Here is a 23,576-nt window from a genome sequence, read left to right as displayed (position 1 = left end):
TGCTGTGGGAAAATTCCTCTGACAGCTGTGCTGGTTCGGAGGAGGTTTATTGTTGATGCTCTCTTTGGTCACAGGATGTGGCTCTTGCAGCCGTGATCGTACAGAGAGGGACGGATGATGCTCCCTGCCATGTTACTCTGTAAACTTTCTCCCATATCCTGTCATTCATGTTCCCTTTTGTTTGCACCTCAGTCTCTCCTGACTGTCTGTCACTTCTCTGCAGCCTGTTTTGACTGCTCTGGCTTTTCAGCAGAGCCTGGTCCTTGAAGTGCAGCTGCCCATTGCAGTTCCGTAAGGATTTTAGATAAAATGGTGTTGCAAATGCAAGCGCATCCCTGTAGCAGCAAAAACCTTGGCTGACCTGTAAAATAACCCTGGTCTGTCACGTGGATTGCTGCGACGCAATATTTAGCTTAGGTCCTTCACTGGTTGCTGGAGGGAGCTCTGTATTGCACTGCTGTGGCCACACTAAACAGTCTCTTGCATAGTGCTTTCATTAAGCCTCTTATTTCTCAGACATGGCTTTTGCTGTCCTTTGAGTCAAGTGAAGGTGGGTTTTGATAAGAACAGCCTATGGATAGCTTTTTTACCTCCCTGCCAAAGCAAAATCAGGGATTTGGAAAAGCTGGGATAGTCAGGTCTGCTCTGGGGCGGTGGAGGTGGGCTCTGAGGCATGTGAGGAGACTCATGATGTGAGAGATTTTTTGGGGAGTAGGGTGAGCAATGGTGGTTGATGAGGAATCTCTGGACCCTGGCAGGGTGGGCGCTTGTCCCCTGTTTCTTGAGTTCCTTTTCTCAGTCAGAGGAAGGCTGTGCCTGGACTAGAAATGAGTGAGGAATAGGAGCACAAGGAGGAAGACTCCTCTGCAAGGCTTCAGTCATGTCTGTGTAAAAGGCAAGTGCTTGCCACACCGGAGAGCTAATATTTATTAATGCAGAAATGCATCTGAGTACTGTGCAGAGAGTACAGATTTGAAATTTGACAACCCAGCTCCTTCTGGCAGGGTTTGAAGCTTTTAAGTAGAAACTGTACTGGACCTCCTGGGAAGCTGTTGACCAGGATCAGGGTCTGGAGGTAGGGGGCACAGTAGGAGGCTGGCTGCACTCTGCTGTCAACATTTTCATACCAGTTGCGCAGGTTGTAGAAAGAAGTCTTCAGAGTTGGTGAAGAGAGTTGGAGAAGTGGTTTCTCTTTGAGTGTAGGAGCGATTAGGTGAGACTTTGAAAAGGCAAAAGCCTTCCTAAGGTCCTGCTGACAGCTTGAAGACAGCAAACTCTACACAATCAATCAATCAATCAATACATGGGCAAAAGAGTTAGAATGAGTGGAAGATGCCTGGTGAGTTCTCCCATGGTAGTGAGAATTCAGAGACTGCATAGGTCCACCTTTGTGGGACTATGCTTCATTTCAATTAACTACCTTGTGTCTAGAGACCAACTCTTGTCATTTGAGATGGAGTACTCCAGTCCCATGTAAGCAGCACCTTTAAATCTAGAGAACCTTACATTTCTTTTCAAACTTTATTCAGAAATTACTTCAACCATCATTGAAATGAAAAAGGATGGTTTGTATTTCCCATAAGAACTATACTCTTTTTAAAAGAATAGTGTATACATGCGGTCTGTGTTTTATCCAACGGCTGAGTTCTGCCTGTTTGGAGAACAGTATGTTAGATCTCTTGGTCTGGTATGTAGGGCTACAAAGCTGACCAAAGGCTGTATTTTTAGTTAGCTTGATCATGACCACGACATTTGCTGCATTAATAGCATCCCAGGTAATGGGAAGTCACTGATCCCAGTGACCAGTAAATCGGGCAGAGATGGCTGTGAGTCAGTGGTAACTGTGTTGCCAATAGTATAATTCATCTATCAATTGGAAGAAAAAAAATAAAGACTTGATTGAGAAGGTAATTTTTCTTTGATGCCTCAAATCAAGGAAGTTCAGAAACTCATTTGTTGTGCAACAAAGGCAAGTAAGTAAATCACTTGTGTGATTATTTTCAATAAACAATAGAAAGCATTGTAGCTTTCAAAAATATAAACCATTATTTGTTTCTGAAGTACTATCTAGCCTATGTACTGTGCAATATTCCAAGGTACATTATGGACAGGTCCTTGATTTGGGACGATATGAAGTCAAAGGCTCTAATGAACTTTCTGTGTCTGCAGAGACTTCAGAACTGGCTGACACAGTCTGTTTCATTGGGCTTGATGACATGGAAATGTTTAGTCATGTACTCACAGCATGGTTTTTCCCTCAGGCTACAATTGAAGGCGTTACTATTAGGTCTGCAGAACAGTCCTGTTAGTATTGCAATTTCTGGTTTTTTTAAAGATGCTGAAAGGGGGACAGCAAAGACACGCTTTGTTTGTTTGATTGTTTGCTAAAGTTTTTAGTATAAAATATTCCTCACAGACATCTATGTTTATGCTTCAGTCGCTCTGCATTAGAAGGCACGATGTGTTTTTGGATCCACGCTTCCCGCTCCTTAAAACTTGCTGACTTTATTGTATGTCTTTTTACCTCAAACGCAGTGATGGACAGAATACTTTTCTTGCATGAATAGACTTGGGCAGATTACAGAAGTTTGAAAAATATTCAGCTGTTAAGGCTGAGTTTCAGTTTGAGGTTAATTCCAAAGGCATGTGCAAAAAACATGATTTTTTGATTTTAGAAAAAGGAAGGGAAAAAAATTTATATGGACATCTGCTTTAAGTGACATTATTTAAATAAACTGTGCATGTTGTTGTCTCCTTATTTTTATCCAAGGGACCTCTGGCTGAGATGGAAGGATATTTTGATCAGGAGATTTTAGGGAATGGTGGAGTCTGGGCCAGGAGGTGCTGCAGCTTTTGAGGTTGACTGGATACACAGATTGGATTCCCAGTGGGGCCCAGTGGCAGGACAAGAGGCAACGAGCACACACTGAAACACAGGAAAATTTTGTCTGAACAAGAGAAAGCACTTGTTTACTCTGTGGGTGGTCAGACACGGGAGCAGGCTCCCAGAGAGGCTCTGGAGTTTCTGTCCTCGGAGATATTCAAAACCCCGGTGGATGTGACCATGAGCAACCTGCTGCAGCTGTCCCTGCTTGAGCAGGGGCCTAAGACTAGATGATCCTCAAAGGTCCCTTCCAACCGCTGCTTCTGTGCAGTGATTTAGGGGAGGCGTAAAGCAGAGGATATGGAGCAAGGCAGAGAGAGGAGCAAGGCAGATTTTCCTGCGTGCTGGAGAAGAGGAGGGACGTGCCTGTGCATAGGGAAGGGCTGGGTGCTTGCTCCCCAAGGGGAGGGACAAACGCTGATACATCAGAGCTCTGGGTTAGGATGTGCAGGGCAGGCATGGGGTAGGTCTGGGAAGAGGAGGGATGGGACCTCAGCTTGGCTGTGGCTGGGTAGGTCGAACAAGTAGCCACCTTGCTATACCCATTTCATCTAACTTGGATTTCGGCTTGAATAAAGATCTACGGACATGACTGTCTTACTCAGTTTCAGCCATCCTCCAAGAGTGATTTACCACTTTGCCATGACTTTTTGCAAGGGGTCTGTCCACTCTGTCCATCAGCTGGTCCTGTAGGTTTTTATTGGATTTGTTTTTGCTTCGTGTTTACTGCTGTAGACATAGTAGTCCTTGCCTGTTACAAACTAGTAAAGCACTCTGTTTTAAATAGGCAATATTAATAACAACAGAAAACAAGAACAATTAAAAAGACAGATTTTAAAGAAAATAACTGCAGCTTGCTAACTAGGAAATTACCCCTTCAGAAAGCTCCTGCCCTGGAGACATCTCCTGGCTCTGTAGCTTACTGCATGTAAATCCACTGCATTTTGCGGCAGAGCTGCAATATGACTGTGGCTATTGCAAGTAAAATATTCCAGTTCCCTTTTGGCGTCCACGATGAGCACGCAACACGTGTCTGTCCACTGCCTGCGTTAGCGTGGGCGCTTATCAAAGGACACGTAGGGCACTTTTCAACAAGTGTTTTTTTTAAATGCTTCATGTTATTTCAGAGCAAAATGAAAATTTATTGGCATTTCTTTAAGCGACTGTTATCTAACTGCATTGAAATTGACGTTAATTCAAGCTAGTAAATGACAATGAAAAGTCTGTGAAGGGCTAGTTTGCTGATGAAATACAAATTCATGTATGTGTTGCTTTCATTTGCATCTGTAATACATGGCTGAAGTTGAACTGAGTGAGCTTTTTTTTTTTAATGGAATATATTCTGTAAAAATAATTGCTCTGGTAAGAACCAATTATTTCATACAATGAAAGCAATGTTCCAGAAGAGTCTTAACTCTCTCTGCACAGACACGAGAAAGATATTTGGAATAAGAGGCACGTTAAGCACATGATTAAGACATAGTGGGACTTTCCACTGAGGTCTTTTCTCTGGGACCTGGCACTGAATGCCAGGGGAGACTGTATGTTCATAGTTGGACACTTGCTATCACATACCCTTTTCTTATTAAAAAGGACTTAACCCTTTGCTTTTCCCTACCTGAAATGTGTTGTACCAATTTCAGCCAAACACACGATTAGCAACAAGAAATATAATGAAGCCTGAAATTCTGTTTTTACTGGTCTATGAAGAGGTGTGAGGATTGAGATCAGGGAAGGTGCCATACTGGACCGTGTTCATCCAGTGCACTGTTTCCAGTATGTTTGGTGTGAGCTGGAGAAAGGCACAATAGCCTGTGACATTTATTTCAGAATACATTTTCTTGAGAATTTTAATAGAAATAGATGAAACTATTTGCACAGGAGGTATTTCTCATGCTGTTTGACTGAAGTTTAAAGGACCTGCGAGCCCGTGCCGGGGGGTGCCTGCAGGGGCCCTGCAGCGTGGCTGCGGTGGTGCAGGGTCAGCCTTAGTCAACCAAATGCAAGAGGCAAGTTGCTCCTTGTGCTTGAGGTTGTGTTTTGGCCAAGCACCAAACCATCTTCCGTGAAGGGTAAGTGGTGTCAAACGCTACTTGCCTGTAGTGTAAACAGGGCCAGAGGCTAAAGTGGGTAAATAACATTGACTGACAACAAATGGAGCTAAGCAGAGCCTGTAGCCATCTGAAGGCTGATGGATTTCATGAAGCATCAACGAGGGACTCTCCGAGGGGATCTGCCTACCCTGCAGGCTGAACAGAGCCATAGGCATGAGCTCTATTACAAGCTGAAGCTCTTCAGTCTGTTTTGACAACTGATTAGGTGGCGTTAAGTAAACAAATCAGGTATGTGGAAAGGGACACAAACCCTTTGACTTGAAGAAAGGAATGTGTCTCCATGCTTAAATGTGTTAGGAGGAGGAATGTGTCCCATGGCAGGGGTGACTTGCTCTTTGGTGAAGTGACGCCTGCTGATTTTATCTACTTTGCGTATCTGCAAATGCTGTGCTCAGCATGACCTTCCTGCCTGGGCTGATGAAGTTGATAAACTCTGTGTGCCATCTAGTACTGAACACAAGCCCTCGAATCTTTCACCACACTGAAGCCAGAGGAGTGGCACAGCGCTTCCAAGTATTGAGATACTGTTAAATCACTGGTGTAATGGAGATTTATGCAGCTGCAGGACAGAAAAGGGTGTCTCTCTCCACTAAACACCTGCTCTTTGTGTGACTTGATCATGCTGAAGCCTGGGACCTGTTCAAGGGGAACTTGTGCCCATAGCAGAGGTCACAGTTCAAGGTAGGTTTGGAGTGCAGGGATCTGCTTGTCCTTCCTTCAAGTATGGGGCCCATGACCCCAGCATAGCCTTCTCCTTTTTCTATGCTTACCCTAAAACTCCCAGACACACAGGAGGCACTTTTACACGTATGTAGATGTCTGCATCTGGGCTGCTCAAGCCCGACTCTGTGTGTACTCTCTCTGGAGTCAGCAGAGAGGAACAGGCACTGCTGAGGTTGGAAACTGCTGAAGTGACAACAAAAATATTCACAAAATCAGTGCTCTCTATTCGTGCTGATGAGGACTCCTGGGATGGGTGGTGTGGCGGTTGGGAGCTACAACCTCCACGTCTCCATCCTCTCCTTGTGGGGCTGGAATACAGCAGCTCTGTGGGTACCACCACCCACCTTTCAAGGGGAGAGGCCATGATACAAGCACCCTGGCTCTGGGCAGCGTGGTCTGCTCAGAGGTAGGCCCGCAACTTGTATCAGTTTCTGAGAAGCTTTAATAGCATTAATGTCTGATCATTTAATTGCCACTAAGTTGCTGTGCCACTTGCCATCACGCCCGTTTGGAATCACGGTTCTACTACAGCGTTCATACATTGACCATCACCGGGCGGAAGGTGTAAGCCATAGTTACTGAGGTTTCTTTGTGTTTTGGCAGCACGGTGGTTTGCTGTGAGAGAAACTCTGTGAACCGGTAAGTGCCGTGAGCTCCTAGTAAAGGTCTGCTTTACATCCTAAGTCGAGTTCCCACATGGAGTTGGACATGGGAGTCTCTGCAGTTTTCCTTTGTGACTCGCACCTGGCGGGAAGGATGTTGGTGCAGTTGACTCTGCTGAGAGGAGGGCAGATGCCACCACCCTTTCCAATCTTATTTTCTTCTACCTGCATAGGTAAGCCTTCTGTCATCATGACTAAATACCTGAAGTTTTCTCTAGTGCTTTGTTTAGGAGAACATTTCCAAGGTGCCTGTCATGTGAAAGAGCCTACTTCTAAAAGCCTATTTCTAAAAGCCAGCTGGACTATGCTCAAGTGCTTTGGTGGAGGCTTCTTCTTCACCATACATTTGTTCCTCAGGCTGGCCCTTACCCAGACAAACTTTTTTTTAATTTGGAGAATGTTGCATTTCCAGAAGAGGTTTTCCTTTTCTGCTGTTGAGCGTTCAGCAAATGAGACTGTTGTGTCCAGGCTTGCTGCCTGCAGCCTGTTGTCTGCGCCTCATCGATGGACGTCTGTGCCTGCAGCAACCTAACACCGATCAAGCTGGCCTCTTGCTTGGACTCTTTTCTTGGCTCTTAGAAGCTCCTCTTTCTCAAGAAAAGCTATGATAAATCAAGTTATCCAAACATCTACTAAATTTTGTGGATTTTGTTTTTTTATTCTGAGAGGGAAATTTTACATCTCTAGTCTGCTGGGCTGGCGCCACATGGGAGCTGGGTGGAACCCGCAGAAAGAGGGGCTGGGACACCACTGACATGCTGTGTCTTGGGAAAACTGAAATCCTTAAATGTCTACAGTTTTGTCCGGTGGAACTAGTGAAACAGTTTCCCGTGGACTTGGTTTCCCCACTGATCCACAACTACATTATATTTACGGCTGCGCTGTCAGCTCATCCACTGTTACGCACATGAGTATCCACACAGGAAAATAAAAATAAAACTCTTGTTTAACATTTTTCCCATGGTTATATTATGGATTCTTTTATGTCTCCTAGGGAGTGTGCTCACACCACTGAATATCCAGCAGGGACCCTCATAAGTTATCTCTTCCCTGTATAATTCCTTGCTGTCACACAGCATGTGGGATAACTTAGTTTCTCCTATCCCTTTGCTAAGTTGGGTAGAAGTGGCTGACTGGTTCCCAAGTTACTAAGCGGGGACACACAGAGCATGTTCATGTGAACAGCTAAATTCCTTGGATACCTTCTTACACTGTTTTGTGGGTATTCCCTCATACTCTTAGAAGTCCTTCTTAATTTTTCCCGTATGTATGATGAAATAATTGCTATTTATAAAGTCAGATCTAATGTTCTTACTATGTTTACTCAGACTGAGAAGTAAATTAAATTTGATCTTCCTCTCTCAACAATCAAACTTACTCCTAACCGTGAAGTTTTGGCATTAGATCAGGCATTATTAATGTGGATTGTAATGCAATGTTGGCAATGTTTAGTACTGTTCTAAATCTCTCTGACTTATTTTTTATGCATATAAATTGGATATTTCTGTTTTTTCTGGGGCACACGTTCCCTCTGATGCCAGTTTGCATGTAGTTTATTATGAGTTGGCCTTAATCCTAATCTGTGGTCCCTCAGAGTTGCATAAAAAATAATGGTAGTTTGTTTATAACCTGTTTTTAAATTTGTTACCCACCTCTGTTCACTCTGACGTTTGAGGCTTTCATGTGTACCTTATGTGCACTCCTGTGGCATACATCCTTGGAAATGACCTGATATTAGGATAAAAAAAACCAAACCAAAATATTCCGAGTATTTCCCTCAGCGTAGAAAAGACACACTTTTTTCTTCTTCTAATACTTTATTCTTTAAAAAATGCATTTAAATAGATGGGTATTTAAATGTATTTAATTTAACCACAGTGCTGGTTGGTTGCTTCCTTTGTTTTTAAGTTCTCCTTGGATCATATCAAAAGGTATTGTGTTTGGCTGGTACATTTTTCAGATAAGATAGTAGCACCTTTTCATCCCACAATTCTATGCGTTTGGGACAAAAACTACTCTCACAATTTAAGGAAGCCACTACACATGCTCTGTTGAGCCATGGGGCTTGATGTTATTGAAAAAATAATGCATTTAATTTGGATTTGATAGGACATTTGCATACAGAGAGTAGGCTGTCACACCATGTTGGTAACTGGCTTAGATATTTGTGGATAAACAGTCTTATGTTTAAAATGAAACCAACCAAACTGAACACCAGACCGAAAAGCAAACCAACAAAACAGAAACAAAAACGAGGTGAATCATCATCCTAATCTTTTGACATTACTATGCAGAAGGTGAGCTATACTCTGCCACTTAAAAAATAATATTGCCTTATTTTCCAGTCTCACGCTGAATATTGGAAGTGGTTGTTGAAAATGAAAGATTTATTCTGTATTGTCTGTTGTAGGGAATGGGAATATCTTTCTCTTCTGTTGCTCCCTGTTACTAGACCCCAGATATTCAAGTAGGGTCCAAGGGCTACTGTCAGAGAAGTAGATACTGTATTGCTTAGTATCTCAAGGCTCTGTCGCTTACAGAAGTTCCTGGTTCCTATGAGAAGAGAGGAGCCCAAGATTTGGGGTTTGTTCAGGATCATAAGGCTAATGAGGAGCAAACATCCGGCCCTCTGAAGACAGCTAGACGCCTGCCTGGGATCCACAATCTCAGCCTTACACTAGAATTAAGTGCTTAAGCTGGGCTAATCCTTTCTTATTTACTTTCTTGTATGCAATGTTCCATACATATACCTTTCCATGTGTAATACTCTACCATTTCATAACTGCCGGAGCTTCACACCCATTAGATGTGTCCCAGAAAGATGACCTGGGAGAGGCAAAACAGACAGCTTCCTATGTTAATTGCTGAGCATCTCCTCGGAGCTGCCTCTCGCTGCCCGTAGCGAACGGCTTGCTGTAATCAGCTACAGAAGCTGAGATCTTTGTTAAAATTGAAGTTGAAAGACATTGCAGTAATATAATGATTGGCTCTTATGGTTCATTGTCTCTCTTTAAAAAAGCAATCTGTCTTTTGAACTTCATCTCTCAGATAAGGACCAACACAGACAGAAAAAGATTTTTTGGTGGCAAAATTAAGTATTTGCTCTACAGTCTTTCTTGTCATTTGTATATGTATGTGCATGCGTATGTTTACTCAAAAACTTAGTTATTCTAGGCATTAACTGGCTAAAAAATGCTGCAGAAAAAGAATTTTTACGTGAAATGGGGTTGCAGAAATGCAATATGGACTACATGGAAATATTTTAAAAAGCAGTACAAGATAATAATACAAAGAAAAAACATTCCTGCAATCAGTAAATCAGTCTGGTCTGAAATCCCCTTTGTTGAACAGGAGGAAGACCTTGACTTTTTTCTGCCTGCAGGCTCCTTCCTCTCTGTGCCAATGCAGTAAGTAAATAGCGAGTCGCAAAGAGGGAATGTGGGTGGAAAACCTTGAACAGAAGGTGATAAGAACAGGCTATGAGGACAACACTGCAGACTTCCAGACAGTTCAGATGTTCAGGGTTATTTTCGCTGTCCGGCTAGCCAGCCCCCTTGCCTCCGTGTCGGGCTGCCTGGCGTGGTCCTGGCTCTGCAGCCTGCCTCGCGCTTTGGGCTGCTCTTCTCCCCACTGCCCAGCCTGGCTCCTGGTGGGAATGTGCTGGCATTTCCACAAATGAAGCACTTCAGACATTTCCTTCCAGTGGGACATGCCTTTATTTGCTCTCCTTGGCTCTGATTGCCATGTAATCCAAGCCACAGACCCCAGGGGACCCTCTCTGCGGGACCCCTGCCCTGCTGCCCCTGCTTTCCTGCTGGGAAGCGCTCATCAGGGCTGTCCTCCTTCCCAGCCACTCCACTGCCTCCTCCCACAGCCACAGCTCCAAAGGTGCTGTTTCCAAGGCAGAAGCATCATCTAGTAAGGGGGGTGGGAACCTGTTTGGAAAAATACCCTGCAGGTGGGTAAGGATTCACACCGCTCTGTTGGGGACTTGGCGTTGTAGCATCAGCACAGGCCCTTCGGTTTGGTTGTTTGGGGGTTTGTTTCTACCTTAATTACGTGATCCTGTGAGATGAGAAGCTGAAGTTGTGCCATCACAGTCGGGTCTCCCTGGTGTAATTGTGATGTCAACTTTTTTTCACCAGAAACATTTGTTAAAGTTAGTTAAGAGTCAGTGAAGTTGAGCGCAACAAGGCCAGAGAAGGTGCAAAGCCAAGGAGCTGTAGCTCAATGATAACTTGCTGCTATTTAGCTTCATTCTTCTCTAGAGCCTGAAAAAACCACCTTTTTCTTGGTGTCATGTTGATCAATAATTGGTGTGGCAGCTGTTGGCAGAGCCGACGAAAACTGCAGAAGCTGGAGGTTGTCACAGCATGGCTGTCACATTGTGTCAGTGGCTGCGGGTCTCACGGGGTTTTTAGGAGGGAGCTAGCATTCCTAGAGGCAAAACAAATTCCTTCTGGGGATTGCTGAATAGTGTGGATTAACACCACAGTCACTCAGAGGTTTCCAGTAGCACCTTAAATGCATTAACATTTTTAATGCCTTGAAAAACTTCCAGTGCCCTTACAGAACTTGGAAAGTAAAGTTTAACTAACGTAATAAAAATCCTTACCCATCTTTGAGGACAATGAAGATTATCCTCTACTTTCCCTGTAGAGGGGACCTGTTCCTTTTCTCCCGGTGAGGTCTCCCCTGTTGAGGGGAGCTGCTCAGGGCAGTAGGTCAGGAGAACCTCACAGGTGGGATGGATTCGTTTCCTGTTCCCAGAGTTTCTCCTGGGAAAATGAGGTTAAGCTCAAAATGAAATATTTCTCTAGTGACAAGAGAGAATAAAGATTTCTAGTTTAGTGGATCAGCATAAGGCATGTGTACAAATCTATCTTGGTAGCTCACAATTTCCCGCTTGCTTGCGCTGTTTTTCTTCAGAGAAATGACTCAAAAGCAGAAATTTACATCTGTATAAAAATGTTAACATTTCATTACCCAGCTTCTTTATTAAAACTCAAACTATGCTTTAGGCTTTAGACACACATGTCCTTACAAAACAAAGTAAAATACATGTATTATTCTTCTGCAGTAATTAATTGAGGAATAAAGAATATCTGCTCTAGACTATCAATGGTTGAAGAGCACATCCCTCCCTCTGGAAATGTGAATGTATAGCACAGAGCTTTGAATAGCAAATACATTTGCTGCTTTAAATATTTCATGCTGGCGTGTGGAGAAATGTATGGAAGTTACGCTGTAAATTAATCTAACGCTTGAACAATGTCTTTTGCCCATTGTAAGCAAATCACAGCAATGCTAAGACCTGCAGGAGATTTCATTTGATGTTCTCTGTACACTAATACGCGTTATCTTCACTGCTGTATAAGAGAGATAAACTTTCTCGTAAGAAGAGGTTAAAATTTTTGAGCCGCCTTTGCAGAGTAAACCAACAGCAGATCTCGGGGTAGGAAGCAGAAATTTGTAATCCTGCTAGACAGGTAGCCTAACTATAAGGTTATGGTAAGACCATATAGGTGCTTAACACTTCTTCTAAGTCATTTTACAAAGTGTTTTAGGTAGACTTGAAAGACTTTCAGAGAAAGTCTTTCAGTGGCCTGTCAAGAGTCACCTTTCCCACAAGGCAAAGCACTGACCTGGCAAGCCTAATGCTAATGAAATAGATTATTATGAAATCCTTTCACAGATACTGCATGGGTTGTTTAGGCTTTTTGACCGTGTATGTGCGTCAGTGTAATGAGAACTTGGCAGAGGGCCTGGGCTCCGTGACACTTTCAAGGATGTCATTGGGAAACCTTGAGGTTTTGCATCTTCCTTGGAAACAATGCTGTGAGAAGTTCAGATCTGCTCATCAGAGCAGAACCTACTCTTCAGCCATTGCACATGAACACTAGGGTTTTTGTTCCAGTGGTTTGTGTTTAAAGATGCTGGGAGACTTACTGGTACATAATAGACATGCTTCCTTTGTGCACTTGCCTCGGTCACTGGAAAGCCAAGCCAGAACACATGCTTTGCTCCCCGCACCGCAGCTTCTTGTCAAGCTGTTATGACTGAAGGAGGTGTTACCACCTCTAAATAGTCAAAATAACTAGTTCAGTTCTGGGAACAGCAAAACTACGGTCCTTGTCAGAGGGTTTGCGCCACTGTCATTATAGCACTATGGTCAAAATCAATTTGGACATGCCTTCCTGGTGCTGAGCGTCCATACACATGACTGCAAATATTCATTACGATTGAACAGCCAGGCCATTAATTCAGGTGCTGAAGTACAGACATGAGGACATCTGGTTAGTCATTGCCGAAGGGTTGATTTGAATCACCACGCACCCGTGTCCTGCCTGCCAGTGGAGAGGATAAAAGTTGCTTTTTAGAGAGTGTGTTGTGAGATGTCTCACCCCAGGGTATGGCCTCTCCCGTGGCTTTCTTCCAGAGATGAAATACAGTTAAATGCTCCCAAAAGCCTGCTTGTCCTAAGTATTCTTGTGGTGTGTGCAGAACACAGAGACTGTTCAACGTGTGGGGTGGAAAGCAGGGAAACAGTTGAAGAGCATTTTGTGCCAACAGAGGTTACGAGGAGGGGAGCTCGGTGTTCCTTGCAGGTACCCCCCAACCTCTGCACCAGGACGGGGAGGACAGGGAAGTCAGGCTCTATGCAGCCTCTTGATCTCTCTCCTTCCTTGCAGCACCTGTGAGCCAGGGATGTTGAGGGTCCACACGGACGTTGGTGGGCATGCACACTGTACGAGCTTGTGACCATGTTCCCCCTCCCCAGGAGCGGAGGGATTGGCGTGGCAGTGGATGGCTGTGGCTTCAGCCCGTATGTTGCTTTTCAGTCTGCTCTTAGGGCAGTGGTGGCCCCCGGTAACACCTGCGTGGTTCCCTAACAATTTAAGCACATCAAGATCCTCCGGTGGCAGGTCTTGCCAACCTTCAGGGTTACTTGTTTTTCCAGCCTGCTGCTCGGGTGGCATTGCCTATTCTGCAAACGGCACAAACCCCCTTAGCACACAGAGCAGCAGGAGCATTTGGGAACGGTTAACCCGCAAAAGCTCAGAAATGGGTGGGGGTGGTTGTTTTTCTTTAAGTGCTTCACTAATTGGACTTGCGTCTATCTCCTTTCTCCTTATCCACCAGCAGTGCTTTTTAGTCTTTGCCATCTTTAGAGCTGCATATACTTGTTCAATGAGACTTATCAAAAACGTTCTCGGTTTTGGTCCCTCCAGGCAGCCATTCCTATGGATGCCCCCCAATGTCTGGGAGCTTCCGACCACCAGCTTACTGCTTGGCTGCTCTCGCCAGCACAAGCCAGGCAAATTCCTTTTGTCTGTGGGAGGATCGGAAGGAGCCAGCTTAGGGCTTTGTTTCTATGTTTGAACGTTTTTAAATTACTGAGCGTCAGAAAAAAATACGCTCAAGGCACTCAAAAATGCACTCGGAATGGCTAAGAAACACTCCTAGTCTAGATGCTTTAGAAGAGTAAAGAAGAAATAAGAAAAATATTTCTTTGGTTGCTAGGATGCCCTTTTATCACTCAGATCAGTGAGGTTTGGGGTTTTTCTTTTTGTTTAAATGTGTGACTTCTTATGGTTAGAGCATTACTACAGTATATTCTGACAATAGATGTAAGTAAACGAGGCAGTTGGCTAGCACTTTGATGTGAAAATTACATCTGAAGTGTAGATTGGTCCAGGATTTTAATTTTTCTTTGAAAAAAAAAACCACGAAAAGAGTTAGTGGTAGAAATCCATGGTTATTCTTTATTGAAAATGCCTTAAGTGGCATTTACTTGGACTTTTGTCCCCGAAATTTATTCTGTGTGATGCGTTTGCACAGAAACACTTTGCATCTCCTGCAGCTGAGAAAAGGAGTGTGAATACAACGCAGATATTTTCGTGCTAGCGTTACAGCCCCGGCTGTGCGTTTTATCACCACGGAGGGAAATATATGTCTGGTTCTTTGTCTTCTGCTTTTTGTGACAAAGGAATTCCCATCTGAATTGCTCTGCTCCATTCAAGCCCCCTCCGAGCCTCTGGGTTAGCAGCAGTCAGTCTTTGCAGTGTCCTGACGTCATCCAGTGTATGCATAAGCCCTGCTATTGTCTTACGGAGAGCAGGGGCTGGGGATTGCGGTGTCTGGTGGCTGCTACCTATTTATGCCTGCCCGTATCACGGAAGGGACGCGGCTCTGCCTTTATCTCTTGGATTTAAAACAGAAGCTCCTGCTTTTTGCTTCCTGAAGAAGGACCTTTGCTGCGGTTGCAAGGGAAAGCGGTCTGCGGTGTGGAGCAGAGGAGAGGAGAGGAGGAGAGAGGAGAGGAGAGGAGAGGACAGGAGAGGAGAATCTGGCAGCTTGGATAGCCTGGACTGCATTGTCTGGCTTCATGACCCCTGCTGCGTAGCACTCATCCCTACTCTCGTACACTCCCTCTGTCTTCCACTCTTTTTTCTTCTTTCCTTTTTAAAATAGCAGCATCTGGGACCAGCCATGTTTGGCACTGAATCTTCATGTAAGTAACTGCATCTCACTTCATCCGTTTTCTGTTGAGAATAGGGCTTGGTTTAGCCTGGCTGTACCCACTGTGCTTGCATTCCCTTTGCTGTAGGTTGTCAGCTAAAAGCTGCGGTCCTCGCCTGTTTACGAAGGGATGAAAGATGCCGGAGTGGAAGCACCTACCTCCTAACTGTGGGTGCATCCTCGGTGCCGGCAGCAAGGCAGCCTAGGGCTGTCAGTGCTCCTGAATTCGGGCCACGGAAAGATGGGGAGAAACAGGCAGTTTTGCTTGAATGTGTTAATTGATAAGATCGCATCTGTCAATGATCGGGAGCTGCAAACGCTCTAGTGAATGCTCTGCTTGGATGATATGTTTGGGGACTGGGAATGCTGCAGCGTTAGATGGGCGAGAGCTGGGGGAGAGTGATTTAATCAGCAGGAAAAGACTATCTCATTTGCCTCATTTTTGTTTCTGTGTGAAAGGAGGTTTGCGTGGGATCCCTTCTGTAACTAGAGAATCCAAAATTAAATTAGCTGGAATTCTAAATATGAGGTGAAAAAGGCGAAATAATAGGATCATTTATTTGTTTCTTCCTAACCTTTGTGCTGGAAAATCTTAACTGAGGCAGTCTGCTCTATAATAGCAGTGCAGACACATGTCATTGAAACCAAGCCAGTTTTGCTTCAACAAGAACAACGATCACCTACCTGGCAAATCTGGCCGTGGAGGAAGGCTGGGGGTTTATGTATAAATAATGTTGCTGGTGACAGTGCGGCTGTGTGGAGACCGGTTTGATCCAGTGATTACCGTGTGACTGAAAAATAGAAAACAGCCAGTTTACACTGTATTTTGTGCACGTATAGTGCTGCATGTTGAAAACGTGTCTCCTTTGAACGTGAAGCAGTGGCTTTTTTAGAGCGTTATAACCTGCAGTGTGGTGTAATGTCTCCGTGCCGTTAGACGGGGACCTGTCCTGCGGCTCGGCCCTTCCTGCGAAGTGGGAAGAGCATCGGGATACCTCAGAATCATGTCCTCCTGGCTGTCAAATCCTTGTGCTTCGAAAGGGTTAATCGGTCCTGTTGCCTGACTCTGGCAGCTCCCCACCTCCTCTGCCACAACACCTGGTCAAGGTCAGGCAGCATAAAAACAAAATTTGCCTTTAGAGTTCCTTTGTTTGGGGACCCATTTTTCATGCGTGGTTGTAAACATGTTTGCAGCTCTGGGTCAGTGGAGTGTGAGCAGAGATGACAAATGCTGTAGCTGCATCTGTTTGTACCCTGCCAGAACTGTAAGCCCCAGCCTGCGTGTCTATGGGATCTGCCTCTGCAAAATGCATATTAATGTGCTTTGAGATAAAATCAGTGGCGCACCTGCCCTCTTGCAGAAAGCGCGTACTGCATACTTGCATACTTGGAAAGTCAGATTATTCAGCCTTGACGTTTTCGTGGTCCTCTCTTGTTTTGTGAGGTGCATTAAAAATGGCTTGCTTGTCACATCGGGCTTTTGGCTGAAGTCACTGGGTTGCACCACCAGCAGCTGTGGCTGCTTTTGTTTCCATGGTTCCCACAATTTAGAAAAAGGCGACGGGAGCTTCCGTAACAGCCCCTACCTCTTTCCCAGGAAGGTCTAGAAGCATTATTTGTCTTTAAAAAAGGGGTTAAATGCAACATGGCTAGTTGCCACCCATCCGAGCAGAGGCTGTGGCCAGTCCCTACCTGCACTCCCTGGCCAGAGGAAGAGGAAGGCAGTGTGATGGCCTCCCCTTTGTTCAGACCCCCTCCTGCGCACCTCTGCATGGTGGGAGGTGCAGGTCCCAGCCTGGACCTCATACCCAAGGGGCCACCTGGGACACTGGAGTAACTCTTCAGGTTGGATGGGCTGTCCTGTTGCCTACTGGCACAAGGGAGGAGAGCGGGGTTACTGGTGATGCCCCCCCCCACCCCTGCCTGTGCAGGGCAGCCTTTGCATAACTAGCCCTGCCTGCACCGCTGCTGGAGGAACAGTGGGTTTGCTTGCAAAGAAATAAAATTGTATCAAAATTAATTTAATCAAAATGCAGTCACAGCTAGGGGTTTTTTGTCTTCCCTCGCATCCTGTCTTCTTCATATTTCCAAGCTGTCAAATGGCAGCAGTGCGACTAATTGTTAATACTTCTGTCTGGTTAGAACATAAATAAATAAAATAATAAAATAAAATAATAACATTCAGCATCATCTGGCCCTTGAAAACATGACAAGCCGTTTCTGCTGCTGTCCAAAAAGCATGAAAAGAGCCGATTACATTTTTTTTAATCCTGCCGTTTACACTTTTATTTCTCTTTTCTCTGATTAAAAAACAAGAAAAATGGTCAGAAGCAAATCCTGGTTTAGAACCTTTATTCTGTCACTCGGTATCAAAATATTTTAAATGTCAAATCAACTCTCATTCAGCCATCCTGGTTTTTCTTTTTGCTTTCAACAGCAGTCAGAAGGGCAATAAAAGATAGTCCGAGGGCCATTGTATAAACAGGCATCTGCTTATCGCCTCCTGAATGCAGGGAAAGACAAACAGCAGGCGATGCCGGCCTGTAAAGGGGGATAAGGCAGCAGGCGATGCACAAACAGCTGCTAACTCTGTGGCGTGTGATGAGCGGGGAAGGAGTATGGAAAGCAAAAACCCCGTGAAGTGTCCGTGGGAAGGGTCGCGCTGTGGTGGGGTAGCCGCTGTATGGTCATGCTCAGTGTTTTCCATCGGTCACGTGTCCTCTTTGTAATCCCCACGGGAAACGTATGCACCAGAGACCCTTCATCTTTGGTGCTTTTGTGCTGATCCACTTGCAGCAGCGCCGCTGGGGTGGTGTCTGGGGGCTGGATGCATGGGGGGGCCAGCTTTCCATCCCACTCCACCTCTCCAGCTGACCTGACAGATTTATTTGTCTGCTCCCCGTAATTGTTTCACATTCTGTAGGGGGTAAATAAAACTTGGTTTGATAAAGCTTTGGGTTGAAAATGAAGTCTTTTTGAAGGTGAAGTGCTTTTGCAGCCCTGCACTGAGGTGGGCAAGTGGTGAGGCCCTGAACAAGTGACGAGCTGGTCCCTGCGAGGAGGACAGCCTCAGTTCAGGGAGAAGAGATAACACCAAGCCTAGGGGAAATAACCAGCAAACATCCCTTGTCTAATTCATAATACTGGCAGTTGCAGGCCTACAGGAGAGACAACACAGGCACAAATGAAACCAAAATGTGAGAGCAGCCACAGTTGGTGGTGCTCCCCAATGCTGGGGGAGGTCAGGGCAATGTGGCTGCACCAAATCTGCCTGTGTTATGGGAAGGAATGGGGAAGAGTGTGTTTCAAAGCCTATAAAGTGAGCAAAGAGGTGCTCAGCGAGTCATTTCATGCATGTCTGAGAATGTGCATCATGTGTGCTTCAGATACCCCAGACAGAGTAACCCAGTAGGAACCTGCAAGGGGAATCACACACACGCGTGTACGCTGCTCACCCCAGTGCTGTTGAAAGGACCCAGATGCGTGCTGTGAAAGTCTGAGATGATGTTTTCAGTACTGTTGCATTTGTTCATGCCAGGGTATTCTAACCTAGCAGTAACGCTGAACCGTCGGGGTTATATGGGAGGTTGTCTGGGAGGTGCTCTTCCAGCCTGGGCTGCTCAGGGAGATGCTCGTGGTGGTCCCTGTCTGGTAGATCAGCAGCTGCAGTCTGGAAAGCAGAGAGACTCTGGACCAAAGGAGAGCTGTCCAAAGGGTGGGAGAAATGCAAACCCCAAGGGCAAGAGGAGCTTTCCTCTGTCACGAGGCTAATGCTGGAAGGCTGCTCTCTACAGGGAGGCTGGGGAATGCTCTGGAGAAGGGGAAACCTTGCCCACTTAAGCGTGCCAGGGAAAGCTGCTGTGTTTGTCCGAGGCTTACGGTACTGTCTTCTGCTCTGTCTGTTCAGAAAGTGCTTTTTTTCCTGGGCATATTTTTTTCCAAAGACTCTTCCAGCCAGAATGCAATGAATGGGAAAGGTTGCACCAAGTTAACTGATTTTATGGCATCAGAAAAGTAGTCTTAAAAACCCCTGCAAAACAGCAGCAGCCAACAGTGGAGAAATGAGAGATCTTAGCATCAGATACTAAGAGAAAGGATGATCCGATTGGCATGGGTGCTGCCGTCCTGGGCTGCTGTGCCTGCCTCCCCCTTTCCCCAGCATTGGTACTCGCCCCCACCTGTGGGACAGCCAGCCAAAACCTCACCACTTCTGCAGGTAGTCAGTTTTGAGCATGTTGGCTCCCCAGGCTGGTTCGTGGGGTGATTAAATGAGCAGTGGCACGAGGGAGGGTGGGACAGGGCTGTTGAAACTCTGGCGGGATGGCAGCCTTGGCAAGGGTGGGCTCTGCTGAACCCTCAGATGACCAAAATGCTCCTTTTTTTGAGCATAAAGAGCCCGCTGCTGTCCCAAATTGCCAAGACCAGTAATAACAGTAAGCACAGGTACCTGGCGTCAGATGACAGCCACAATTTTACAATGACGTTATGCTGGTTTCTCAGGCAACAGTACGTCAGAGAGAGGTTACAAGAACGTACCAGAAGCTGTAACTTTAAACCAATATCTTTGGCTGCTGAGGTTCCCGCTGTTCCCCATAGAGTTGGGATTGTTGAGCAAATTGCAGAACCAGGTCAAAGAGAGGCTTGGCTACAAGCAGCATCAAATGCCAGAGTAAACCTGAATTATGAAAGGGATTGAAGTTGCAGGAGCTGTAATAAACTTGACAGATTCAGCAGTGAAACTTGAAGATATTTGGAGGGAAAATGTAGTCTCATCTCCTACTTTACAGTAGGTTTTGAGGATTTCTTCAGTGCTATTATGTTTTTTAAATAAATGCATTTTTTAAAAATACAAACAGGAGGTAAGAGAGGATTCTGCAGGTTCTGTAAACTCCTTTGGCTGTATTGCTTTGTTAGATGCCTGAGGTAATGTCTCCAAGGGCTTGACTGTATGTGTGCTCAGGAGAATATGGGCTTGAAGCTCAGCCCTCCTTCACAGACAGCACCAATAGCAGTTTGAATTTGCTTTGTTGAGCTGTTTACAAGCAGGCAGGTGTTGGGAAACTTTAAGTGCACCTTGCCCTTTCTTCCTCCACAAGAAAAAGTGTTGCAGGCTAGATTTGACTCATGCATTTGACAGTCCTAGATGATTTGGCTCTTGCAGCCCTGGATCACCTTTCCTATCTCATTGGTTTAGAGGTTGCAAGGATCTGATGTAAAGTTGCTGAATACAGTGCTAGTCTCTAGCATAGCTGTGTCCATACGTGAGCTTCTGGAATGGGCAAGAAACCTTGGGGTGCATGCAGTGAATAGGGTAACCTTTTTGTTCAGATTGTCAAATCGGTTCGTCCTTGCCATAGCTAAAAGCATGAGCTATATAATTAGCGGAGGGGTCTGTGATTGGTCAAAGGTGACAAAAGATCTTACAGATTTAAGACAATTTCATAGAATTTCATAGAATAATTTAGGTTGAAGGATCCAACCCCTCCCTCAATGTAGGACCGATCTCCAAGTTAAAGCCAGTGAAAGATACCATCTCAATCCATCTGCATGTTTGCACAATGGTATGAGATCAAAACAAGCTTCACCTTTGACCAGTTTAATTTACAGGACCAGAAATAGGGATAAATCTTTATGCCCAAGGATGATTGAAAGATTACTAGAGTCCCTTTGGGCCATGTGACCCGGATAAGAAGTGCAGTACATGCAACGAGGACTGTGTGGTATTGTTTGAGGTGGGGTAGAAGCATTACTTTCCCATAATTTGGGGGAAATTAATGGGTATGCTCAGCAAAAAAGCCTTATTCTCAGAACAGTCTAAGTTGTTGCTTTTCATCTTAGCTAGAATACCCTGCTTGATCCCTGAAGCACCAGAAAAAGGTCTGTAAAGTGCTATGAAAAGAGCATGTGGGATTCAGAGAGAGTATTCCAGGTTTAAAGATTAATGGATATCTTTCCTGTTTGGTGAAAATGCTGATGTAACATTACTGTTTAGACCCATTCATATGAAGGTCACTATCTACAATGAAGGATTACACAATCTTAGAAATGCCATTATGCTCCCTATTGTAAAGGATAGGATGCTGAAGCTGTATATTAGGGAAATAAGCTGTACAACTACAGATAAAGACACTTGCTACCCAGAATCCAGTGTAGCTCAGTGGAAAATTGGCTGGCTTTGCTGTGTTTGATCAAGGTGAAGCTTATGCTGAGAGATAAACTTAAGATGCTCAGAAGCTGGGAGTGCAAGTGAACCCCTATTCTACCTAGAACAAGAAATGCGGTGTCACTTCCCAGCATTAGATGGAATGTATTTTAGGAGTTCTTAGGGCTCTCTATGGGTTTCATTTGGAAATGGCATCTTGAGGTGTATCAAGTGTTTTGATCAGTACATGGGAAGTAGAAGGGAAATTCTTGAGAGACTACAAAGCAGCGATACAAAATTAAAGTCTGATATGTTTGGCCTCTTTTGAGAAACCTGGTGGCTGGGAAGATCTTTCCTTGGTGCAGTGAAACGAAGGATGCTGAGTTGACCCTCAAAGCATGCTAGGTAGTGTTGTGGCCTAAAGCAGGAGCCTAAGGGGAAAATGGTACAAAGTTGGCGAGCTTTTCAGAGAACATACATAGCAATAGTGGGGTCCTTCCAGGTTTGTGTAGCCCTTACATAGCTTTTGTAAAGGCTTGACTGAACAGGGAAGAAGGATGAGAGAGTGGTGGGAATGAGCTCTGGAGGAATGTCCCTTGTGCTCAAGAGGTCTGCAGCCTAAGAAGCCATGAGGAGGTTTTGAAGATGCCAATGGAAAGATCATCCATCTCCCTTGGCCGCTCATGTTTAATGTGGTACTCATTAGCCCAGTGACAATATTATTTCATATAGGTCATCACTCCAGCAAATGCCAACTTACATTTTGCTTCCAGGAATGAGTCACAGAATCACAGGATGGCAGGGGTTGGAAGGGACCTCTGGAGATCATCTTGTCCAACCCCCCTGCTTAGGCAGGCACACCTAGAGCAGGGGGCACAGGAACGTGTCCAGGCGGGTTTTGAATGTCCCCAGGGAAGGAGACTCCACAGCCTCCCTGGGCAGCCTGTTCCACTGCTCTGACACCCTCACAGGAAAGAAGTTTTCTCTCATATTGAGGTGGAACTTCCTGTGTTCCAACCTATGCCCATTGCCCCTTGTCCTGTCATTGGGCACTACTGAAAAGAGCCCAGTCCCATCGTCCTGACACCCACCCTTTAGATATTTATAGGTAGTGATGAAATCCCCCCTCAGTCTTCTCTTCTCCAGGCTGAACAAACCCAGGTCTCTCAGCCTTTCCTCATAAGGGAGATGCTCCAGTCCCCTGATCATCTTGGTAACTCTCCACTGGACTTGCTCAAGCAGTTCCTCATCCTTCTTAAACTGGGGGGCCCCAAAACTGGACACAGCACTCCAAATGTGGTCTCACCAGGGCAGAGTAGAGGGGGAGGATAACCTCTCTCAATCTGCTGGCCACACTCCTTTTACTGCATCCCAGGATACCGTTGGCCTTCTTGGCCACAAGGGCACAGTGCTGGCTCAGGGTTACATTGCTGTCCACCAGCACTCCCAGGTCCTTCTCAACAGAGCTGCTTTCCAGTAGATGAACCCCCAGCCTGTACTGGTGCAGGGGGTTGTTCCTCCCCAGCTGCAGGACCTTGCACTTGCTCTTGTTGAATTTCATCAGGTTCCCCTCAGCCCAGCTCTCCAGCCTGTCCCAGTCTCACTGAATGGCAGCTCGGCATTCTGGTGTATCAGCCAGAGTCTTGGAAAGCTGTTGTGAATTTGGATTTTCTGCTGTACTTACTTGCCTGTGTGTGCAAGTACTTGTCTTGTGGTGCATTAAGGAGTTTTAAGAGGATATGGTCTTGATTATTATGAGTTGTGGTTGTGCAAATGCAGCAAAAGGAAAATATACTCAATTACATATTTTAAAAGTTCCTGGATGGGAGTAGAAAAAGGAGATCAGATATTTTTCACTTTATGTGTTTGCTACATTTTTAAAAAGTAGTAAGGGATTGTTTGATGAGGACATCGCTAGAAGGCAAATTCTGAGGTGAAGGCTGTATATTACAGCTCCGTGGAGCTCAGAAAATGGCAGCTGACTCCACTTACAAGATCTCTACTACAAGGAAAGGAAAAACTGCTGTAAGAAGATAGTATCCCAAGCAGAACCTGAACTGCATAGATCTCTGGCTTACCAATAGTTATGAGTCACACTGACTCTGAACTGACTTAGTACAAAGAAAATACTGCTGGTCCCAAAAAAACAGGAAAAAAAAAAAAAAGGAAATAAAAGCATCATAATTAGCAATACTGAAACATGCTAAAAAGGTAAATTTAACATTCAGGAAAAGAGCGGAATGTGGAAAATATTAGCACCACTAACCTTTTTTCCTGTCAGCTGCATTCATTACTGGCATTAGTAAGATATCTAAGACTTGCAGTGGTAGTAAATTGGGCCGCTGTATTTGCACAGCGTTAATAACCAGCCACTCAAGCCATCCATCTGCTGATAAAATATTCTCAAGCTTTGATTTAGGTTATCAAAGAGAATACACTAGATCAGAAATGTCAAATTATCTGGTAAAGAAACATGTTGAGTTGTGTGTGACGATCCCATGCTGTGCTTTATTATCCACAAGGACATG

General features: G+C 45.1%; 1 protein-coding gene across 3 annotated transcripts in view; it reads left to right on the top strand.

Annotated features, from left to right (window-relative positions):
- Positions 1-23,576, top strand: part of ST7 (suppression of tumorigenicity 7) — a 160,338-nt gene that overhangs the window by 27,047 nt on the left and 109,715 nt on the right. The window contains exon 1 of one of the 3 annotated variants that reach the window (XM_064446859.1): positions 14,519-14,898. The exons of the other annotated variants lie outside the window; for them this stretch is intronic. Coding sequence (XP_064302929.1) covers positions 14,877-14,898 — 22 coding nt within the window. The 5' untranslated portion in view covers positions 14,519-14,876. Of the gene's footprint in view, positions 1-14,518; positions 14,899-23,576 lie in introns of those variants that run through there. 3 annotated transcript variants of the gene reach the window in all.

The sequence above is a fragment of the Phalacrocorax carbo genome, chromosome 1 (genome assembly GCF_963921805.1).
Source record: "Phalacrocorax carbo chromosome 1, bPhaCar2.1, whole genome shotgun sequence".
NCBI classification, from domain to species: domain Eukaryota; kingdom Metazoa; phylum Chordata; class Aves; order Suliformes; family Phalacrocoracidae; genus Phalacrocorax; species Phalacrocorax carbo.
The sequence above is the reverse complement of the archived record's forward strand: the minus strand, read 5'-3'. Positions and strand labels throughout refer to the sequence as shown.